This window comes from Engraulis encrasicolus, chromosome 14 (genome assembly GCF_034702125.1).
Source record: "Engraulis encrasicolus isolate BLACKSEA-1 chromosome 14, IST_EnEncr_1.0, whole genome shotgun sequence".
In the NCBI taxonomy this organism is placed as follows: Eukaryota; Metazoa; Chordata; class Actinopteri; order Clupeiformes; family Engraulidae; genus Engraulis; species Engraulis encrasicolus.
The window spans coordinates 1,030,243-1,039,739 of record NC_085870.1 but is presented as its reverse complement, the minus strand read 5'-3'; the positions used below and the strand labels follow the sequence as shown (position 1 = coordinate 1,039,739).

Genomic DNA, 9,497 nt, shown 5'->3' with positions numbered 1-9,497 from the left:
ATTCTCACCACGACAGAAAGAAAACGTGCACGAGGGCAACAGAAAATAATCATAAACTGAAGACTTCTCGACATCAAAAACACGAAATCAAACTGCAATGCCCAAACAGCGATACTTCAAACAAAACTCTGCTTACTCTAGTTTACAGCAGGTTTTTTACATGACACATTTTGAAGACAGCTTCTGCCAGTAATCACAGCTGCTTCTCTCTGTTCCTAACTCTCCCAAACCCCATCTAACACTGGGATTTAGTACACCCTTCAATACGGGCAAACAATTATTCAATCAACATCTCAATTGGTCCACACATCTAGACCGTCTCAGAATCAGCTGTAGGTAACGCAATGCAATTAACTTAACAAAAACACAAAAACAGTTGCCCTCTGCATATATCCCACAACCCCAAGATCAGACACAAAATATACAGCTGCCACATGAAAATAAAATACATTTAAACATCCCGCCAAACAATCTTCTCCCCAAAGTCACAGATGGAAATTGTCCTGCTGAAGCGGTGCGCGCTTCCGCCTCGCAGTGAGACTTTGACGTGCGTGCGGGCCAGTGCGAGTGTGTGGATGCGTGTGTGCGTGTGGGTGCTCCGCGACGCACATTGAAGAAAGTTCAGTTCAACATAACAATGTCCCATGTCAATACCAGTGCACGAAATATTAAAAACTTTTTAGGAGCTGGCTTGCCAGTGTAGCCTAGTGAGAAGGTGGAAGAATTCTCCTCCTCACAAGGACGAACCCAAAGATGAGGACTACTTCTGTAAGACACACACACACTGCGTACAAAGCCCTGAGTTTGCCATGCAGAGGCACCAAAAAAAAAAAAAATGGAGACGGCTTCTTTAAGAGTTTGGGAATAGACCTCTGGTGGACTGCATCTGCATCTGTGAAGGCCTAATTTGTATGTGTCTTTATTATTACTAGTTTTGTTGATAATTTAAGTTATACAGCTTTCACTACTCTCACACACATCAAAGAGCCTTAACGTGTGAAGACTTCTTCTTTGTTTAAGCACTATATACATAATTATAAACATTATATTATTAATTGTCATATAGCAAATGAACACACATCTGCATTCCACTGCAGTCCCTCTTTGTTTTATATCACCAGTCACCTTTCCTTTGATTCTGCACAGCGCAGCGATCGTAAAATCAGTCTGCACGAGTACTGCTGTTGCTTGGGGAGGGGCTTGGAAGCATCCAGACCCTCCGAAGGGGGGAATGATGGGAAAAGATTGAGAACCACTGGTATACACACAGCTTGATGCATCTCCTCTCCTCTTGTCTGTAGACTGTATGACACAGCTTGATGCATCTTCTTTGTTCTTGTCCTCAGTCTGTGAGGATTGTGAAGATTTCTTCATTGAGGAGTGCTGGATCCACGGCCCCCCCATCTTCATCCCTGACACCCCGGCACCAGTGGGGGTGCCAGACCGAGCCAGACTCACCCTGCCCCCTGGATTGGAGGTCAACAAGTCCCACATCCCCAACGCAGGACTGGGAGTCTTCAACCGGGGCCAGGAGATAGCCAGAGGAACTCACTTTGGACCCTACGAGGGACAAGTCATGGACAAGGAGCAGGCCATAGAGAGTGGATACTCATGGGTGGTGAGACACACACACACACACACACACACACACACACACACACACACACACACACACACACACACACACACACACACACACACACACACACACACAAACACACAACTTAGAGAGCGGATACTCCTGGGTTTTGAGACACGCGCACATACATGCACACAACATCTAGAGAGTGACTACTGGTGAGACAGACAGGCACACACACGCACACGCACACACATACACACACACACTAGAGAGTGGATACTGGTGACACACACACACACACACACACACACACACACACACACACACACACACACACACACACACACACACACACACAACATATAGAGAGTGGATACTGGTGAGACGCACACACACACACATACAGACACACACATACAGACACACACATACAGACACACACACACACACACACACACACACACTAGAGAGTGGATACTCCTGGGCGGTGAGAGACACGCACATATACACACACACACACAACATATAGAGAGTGGATACTGGTGAGTGGATACTCCTGGAGAGATAAAATGAGATGGGATGCATTAAGCAGTATGTACAATACAATGTTTACATGGGACAGTCTGCCAAACATTAGGCAGTATGTACAATACAATGTTTACATGGGACAGTCTGCCAAACATTAGGCAGTATGTACAATACAATATGTTTGCAGAAACGTACACAAATGTGCTTTAGATGGTGTCAAGCATGTGTGATGGTAACCAAGTGTCTTGTGAAAATACTTACAAATCTGCAAAAATGTGAGGGGTGTACTCAATTCCGTGACATACTATATGTATAAAAAGGCAAACACCTCACAAGATGTGGTTTGTGTGTGTGTGTGTGTGTGTGCGCGTGTGTGTGTGTGTGTGTGTGTGTGTGTGCGCGCGCGTGCGTGTGTGTTTGTGAATGTTGCCACAGATTTACAAGAGCCGCCATACAGATGAGTACGTAGATGCGAAGAAGGAAACTCATTCCAATTGGATGAGGTGAGACCCGATTTCATCACTTTGGAGTTCTCGGTCTGCTGTTACACAACAATGCTGTGTAGGATTTGTATTAATTGTTGTATTAATTCTTTATGAACATTTAATTAAGTGGTTAAACACAATCTCAGCAATTTGATATGTTGCTATTTATAATGTATTCAGGCATAAATGGCAGCTAAATAGGTGTGTGTGTGTGTGTGTGTGTGTGTGTGTGTGTGTGAGTATTAGTAACACTGCATTGTTTTCATAACATCTTTTTCTCCCTTTCATGTTAATTCAGTAAGCTGTAGGCAACATTTTGTAAAACACTAGTCACACGTATTTTGTCATGTGAATTGTGATTGGCTGGTATAGGGACAGGTATGTTAACTGTGGTTGGTTGTTGTCATCAGGTATGTAAACTGTGGTTGGTTGTTGTCATCAGGTATGTAAACTGTGGTTGGTTGTTATCAGGTATGTAAACTGTGGTTGGTTGTTGTCATCAGGTATGTAAACTGTGGTTGGTTGTTGTCATCAGGTATGTAAACTGTGGTTGGTTGTCATCAGGTATGTAAACTGTGGTTGGTTGTTATCAGGTATGTAAACTGTGGTTGGTTGTTATCAGGTATGTAAACTGTGGTTGGTTGTTGTCATCAGGTATGTTAACTGTGGTTGGTTGTTGTCATCAGGTATGTAAACTGTGGTTGGTTGTTGTCATTAGGTACGTAAACTGTGGTTGGTTGTTATCAGGTATGTAAACTGTGGTTGGTTGTTATCAGGTATGTAAACTGTGGTTGGTTGTTATCATCAGGTATGTGAGCTGTGGTTGGTTGTTGTCATCAGGTATGTGAGCTGTGGTTGGTTGTTGTCATTAGGTATGTAAACTGCGCTCGTAACGTTGAGGAGCAGAATCTGGTGGCGTTTCAGTACAGAGGAGGGATTGTGTATCGCTGCTGTCGGCCCATTGGCTCTGGAGAAGAACTGCTGGTCTGGTATGGAGACGACTACGCTAAAGAGCTGGGCATCTCATTCGACTACCTCTGGGATGTCAAGAGCAGCGCTAAAGGTAGGTCACTATCAAGCAATCACGTGATAAAGAACATTGAAGATTATCCAATCACATGCTGTATCACATTTGACTACCTCTGAGACGTCAAGAGCAGGGCCAGAGGTAGGTCACTATCAATGAGTCACGATCTCTGGACGGTCACCCTTTCATGCAGATGGATTCGCTGGCAATCCGACTGAATGTCTGCTGAAAAAGCTCAACTACTGGATGACAAAATTGCTAGATTAGTAAACTGCAGTATGTGATACCAACATTGACATGAGCTTAATAAACTAAACAGCATGGTAACAACATTGTCATGAGCATTAACAGATTAAGACATGGCCATTACCACTTTGGTGATTAAAAACTAACAAGTTTGTTATAATAGGGACTCTGCATGAAAAGTTAAACATACAGTCACATAACTTGACAACGTATTTATTTTACAGGGACATGGACTTTAAAAATAGTTGTATGTGTATGATGTCCATAATTGGCTTCAGTATTTTACAGTGGCTTTGTTTGTTATAAATCAACACAAATTAAAATGTGATTATTGTTTAAAAGTTTCTGGGATATTAATTTGAGTCTTAATAAGTCTTTGTCTTTCTGTTTGCTCTCCAGAGGTATCTGTGGCGTCTCAGGTGTTCTCCTGTTCTCTGTGTCCGTTCTCCTACACGGCTCAAATCTACCTGCACAAGCACATCAAGAGAAGTCACCCAGACGAGTATGTGTGTCTGCTGAGGTCTGGAGAGATCAGATCAGAGACTTTCATACCGTCCGGAGCCAGAAACCAACACACACACCAAACCACAACTGCGGCGCCCAGACCAGTCACACAGCCGTCTTCAGAACAGCAAGGAGCACATGAGCAGAGACAACAGCAGAACACTCACACAGGAGAGAAGAAACACCACTGCACTCAGTGTGACAAGAGTTTCACTAGAGAGGTCTATTTAAAAACACACCAGCGCACTCACACAGGAGAGAGGCCGTATCACTGCACTCAGTGTGGCAAGAGTTTCAATAGAGAGGTCTATTTAAAAACACACCAGCGCACTCACACAGGAGAGAGGCCGTATCACTGCACTCAGTGTGGCAAGAGTTTCACTACAGTGGGGGATTTAAAACGACACCAGCGCACTCACACAGGAGAGAGGCCGTATCACTGCACTCAGTGTGGCAAGAGTTTCACTACAGTGGGGGATTTAAAACGACACCAGCGCACTCACCCAGGAGAGAGGCCGTATCACTGCACTCAGTGTGGCAAGAGTTTCACTAGAGAGACACATTTAAAACTACACCAGCGCACTCACACAGGAGAGAGGCCGTATCACTGCACTCAGTGTGGCAAGAGTTTCTCTCACGAAAGAAATTTAAAACTACACCAGCACACTCACACAGGAGAGAGGCCGTATCACTGCACTCAGTGTGGCAAGAGTTTCTCTCACGAAAGCAATTTAAAACGACACCAGCGCACTCACACAGGAGAGAGGCCGTATCACTGCACTGAGTGTGGCAAAAGTTTTACTCAAGGGGGATCTTTAAAAGCACACCAGCGCACTCACACAGGAGAGAGGCCGCATCACTGCACTCAGTGTGGCAAGAGTTTTATTCAAGCGTCAGATTTAAATGTACACCAGCGCACTCACACAGGAGAGAGGCCGTATCACTGCAGTCAGTGTGGCAAGACTTTCACTCTGTCTGGTCATCTAAAGACACACAAATGTTCTCACAGTAAAGAGCCCTAATCACTCTGCTGCTGAATAAAGTCCTTGATGTTGCTTCCACCAGGGCAGGAATGCCAATAAACAAGACTGCCATTCAAATATTCACCAACACGGAACTCATTTTTAACTGACCATTTTAACCGACTTTGGTAACTGGCTCTTTTGTTGAGTGTTGTAATTGTTGAATTGATTTTTAATATTGTTATTTGATGTATGTGAGAGTGTGCCAGAGTAATTGATTTGTAATATTATGATTTGATGTATGTGTGAGTTTAAGAGTAATTGTGAAGAATGTGTTTAAGTTTTTACTTGGTGATGGTGTAAAAATTATCTAATTGAAAACCACAGTAGTCAACAGTTAACACCAAATAAGAGTAAAGATGACTTACTTCATTACACACACTAAATAAAAAGTGACTTTGAGTTGTAAAGTAGATTTTGTCACATTGGTGACTTAAATATCTATTTGTGTAAGTGAATAGACCAAATAGAATTGAATAACACGTGGAGTAGTGTATGACGTGCTTTGATTGTAGCTCATTTCTGCTATTTTAGGCGTATTGCAAACTTCCCTTGTGTGTTATAAACTAATTTCTGCTGTTTTATGCTGTATACTTCCTTTGTGTGTTATTACTGTTGCACGGCTCAACCTATTATCACCCTGCCCACATAGTTCAGCCTTTAGCTAACGAAGCCAATTGGAGCCAATTTTGGTCCCCTAGGTAGGGGAAATTCTTTCTCTGCATTTATCCCATTTGGACTAGTGAATCACATTGAAGTACACACACTAGTCCGTAGCAGTGGGCTGCCTGCTGAGTGGTGCCCGGGGAGCAGTGTGAGGGTTAGGTGCCTTGCTCAAGGGCACTTCAGCCGTGGTCTGGTCGGGCATTGAACCGGGAACCCTTGGGTTGCCAACCCAGTGCTCTAACGACCACTGAGCCACGACTGCCCACGTGTGATGTAATAGCGTGACAGGATGTACAGTATGAGATGCTAATGTTGTTTTCATGTAGTAGTGCCCATAATATTCTACCTCTATGAGTGTGCCCCAAAGAAGGGAGGGCAGCAGTAGCTTACCCACACGAAGCAGCTAGCTAGCTGCCATAGCTCCATGCAAAGCAGCCCAAGCCACTGGTAGCTTCAGTAGTTCATTACAACGAATAGGTGAAGGTCCAGTCACTCACCAGAAATAAAACCCCATTGGGCTGTTATGTCTGGTGAGTTAGAATACCAGTAACACCAAAGCACCAAAGCGTGGTATGGTAATCTATGGGGTATAATCAAGAGGGAAGTGTGGGTCACTAGATCTACAAACAAAACAGCAAAGCGTCAATGATATCTGGGCTTCCATAACTCCCGTGCAATGCCACTGCCATTGACTTCAATATTAAACACATCATGGCAGTGATTGAAGACATTTCTAACCAAATATTAAGCATTGACATGTTTTATTTAGAAAGAACAGAATTTCAACTGATTTGATGTGACCCAAATTTCTTTCTTTTTTTTTTTTTAAGACAATGGTGATTTCACAATATCTCAATATTCTAATTTTTTGAGATACTTAATTCCTGTTTTTTTTTTTTGAGCTGGAATCCCAAAACCAGTCTAGTGCAGAAGGAAGAACATCCAGAGAAGAACATACTTCATTATTGAAACACGGTAGACCGACTACCGTGATTCATTGATGTTCTCTCTTTAGTTTAGTCTGAGATACTGTATAAGCCTAAAGTTGAATTAACTTTCAGCAGAGCCACTTACTTTTGGCTTGTGTACAGTACACTGTTAAAAAATACCAGCTGCCAGAATTCCAAGTTAATTTTAATCCTTATTGTAAGTTGTGTGAAGGTTTGAATTGCAGAACACACACACACAACTCCACACAGCTTACAATTAAGAGAAATTACCTTGTAATTAAGCTGGTAAACTTGTGATTTCAACGCTGTTGCCATTGCAGTGTGTAGCAGAATAAATTAACTAAAGTTATCGTGACTTATCGCTGATGTTTTTTGCGGCGTACGACAAGGGCCCCTAAACATCGCTTGGCCCTCTGACACAGTAGCATACAGCAGTGTGATCCTCATCTTTGTGTTATTAGTTCAAGGCCACTGTAGGATTGTGGCACTATCACTTTCAGTTTTATCAGTTCCTTTAAAATGTCACTAGGTGGCGGCACCTGTATGGAGGAGTCAGAGCCGGCTCTGGGAGAAGAGGCAAGTTACATGTAATAAACCAGTCTAGTGCAGAAGTTCCTAAACTTTACCATGACAAGGCCCCCCATATATTGGTAGACTGCAGCCAATGCCTCCCCTTACAAGGCTCGTGCTATACTATTTTTTCTGCACTATTTTTTTCTATCACAACCATAGTCTATGTGTGTGTGTCAGCATCCCATTAGGATGTATAAAATAAAGATAATGTTCAGAGATGCAATAGACTTATTTCTAACTAATGAGGATATTGTTTAGCAGATGGTTATGTTTTGGTTTATTTTGGTACGCGTTAATTAATCAATTGATGATTTATTTTGTTGTGCTATTGGCTTACTATTTCTGCCAACCTGCCGTGAAGCGTGGCACCCCTCCCCTGGGCAATATGGCCCCCACTTAGAAGACTACTGCTCTCATGGGTACACTCACCATAAGCTGTATAATGTAGGCCTATTGACATTCTGCAGCCACAGTTAAAATAAGATAATTTATATTATGATGGCCCTATATACTAACACACACACAGCACACACACGCGCGCGCGCACACACACACACTACTCACAACATGAGTCATCCGCTCTGTATTCTGAGTCTGACACACATCCAGAAAGGGGAAGGGAAGGCCTGGCCATATCAGGAAATGCACTGATAGACATCACAACACTCATAAAACGTGCTTCACTGCAGATATTTAAAAAGAGCTTCACTGCCCAACAAGCCATAAAGCAATAAACTCCATGTTTTCATATCATAGAGACAGAGCAGACACGTTTTGGTCTACTGACCTTCTTCAAGCAAGAAGCCCACTGTCCACATTTGCAGCGTTTAATAGCCGTGTTTCAGTCTGTTGATGCTCTTGGCTTGAAGACGGTCAATAGACCGAAACATCATTAAAAACATCACATTATTAAACGCTGCAAATGTGAAGAGTGTGAGGGCGCTTTCTTGCCTCTAACGTTGATGACCCAGGCAAGGGTTCCCCTCCAACACACCTGACCAAATAAGGTTCAAAGTTCAAAGTTATTTGCCATTTGTGTATAAGCTACTAGTCCCAGCACATAGTAACTCTTGTGCAGGCCATATGAATCAATAAATAGAATTACATAGAAAAAATGTGAAAAGTCAAAATACATTAAAAAGTGATAAAAATCAAAGAAAGAAATACAAATTTAAAACAGGTGGATCAAATGTTCTTTTTTGCCATCAGCCTCACTGTTGCTGGGAAGAAACTGTTAAAAAAAAACCTTGCTGTTTTGGTAGGAATGCTGTCCGCTCTACTGTGTCTCAGTTTGTATGTGCAGTTCTTGTGTTTGAGCAGAGAGTTAGCTGGATGAAGTGGGTCTTAAATGATTCTCTCTGCTCTCCTATGGCTGCGCTGTACATATATGGAGTCCATGGAGGGAAGTGCTGTGCCTATAATCCTCTCCGCAGTCTTGATTATTCGTTGCAAAGACTTCCTTTCTGCCTGAGTGATGTTGCCATACCAGACAGTGATGCCTGTTGTGAGGATGCTCTCTACAAGTCCTCTGTAGGCCTGGGTAAGAGGGCGGTAATTCAGTCCAGCCTTCCTAAGCATCCTAATAAAGTACAGCCTTTGCTGGGCTTTTTTCACGATGGATGTGGTGTTCAGACTCCAGCTCAGGTTTGATGTTACTTGCATGCCTAGGAATGTATGACTTTCAGTCCTCACCACCTCTGTCCCTTTAATGTGCAGAGGCTGTAGGAGAGGAGGATGTTTTCTAAAGTCCACTATAATTAAAGGTGTGCAAGAGTTCTACACAAAAGACAGACCCTTGGTCTCTATAAAAAGGCCTGCACATGGCCCCCCAATTGCTCCATGCGGTCAGAGTCAGGACAAATGAAAACATAAATGTGTGATTTTCGATCAGTAAAACTTCAGTGGGTCATATCT

At 42.9% G+C, this 9,497-nt stretch overlaps 1 protein-coding gene across 1 annotated transcript in view; it reads left to right on the top strand.

Moving 5' to 3' along the window:
* LOC134461946 (histone-lysine N-methyltransferase PRDM9-like) overlaps positions 1 to 5,997 on the top strand; it is an 86,641-nt gene extending 80,644 nt beyond the window's left edge. The window contains exons 3-6 of the mRNA XM_063214769.1: positions 1,347 to 1,618; positions 2,546 to 2,613; positions 3,468 to 3,658; positions 4,268 to 5,997. Of these exons, the coding sequence (XP_063070839.1) occupies positions 1,347 to 1,618; positions 2,546 to 2,613; positions 3,468 to 3,658; positions 4,268 to 5,394 (1,658 nt within the window). The 3' untranslated portion in view covers positions 5,395 to 5,997. The remainder of the gene's footprint in view (positions 1 to 1,346; positions 1,619 to 2,545; positions 2,614 to 3,467; positions 3,659 to 4,267) is intronic.
* The last annotated feature ends 3,500 nt before the right edge of the window (positions 5,998 to 9,497 follow it).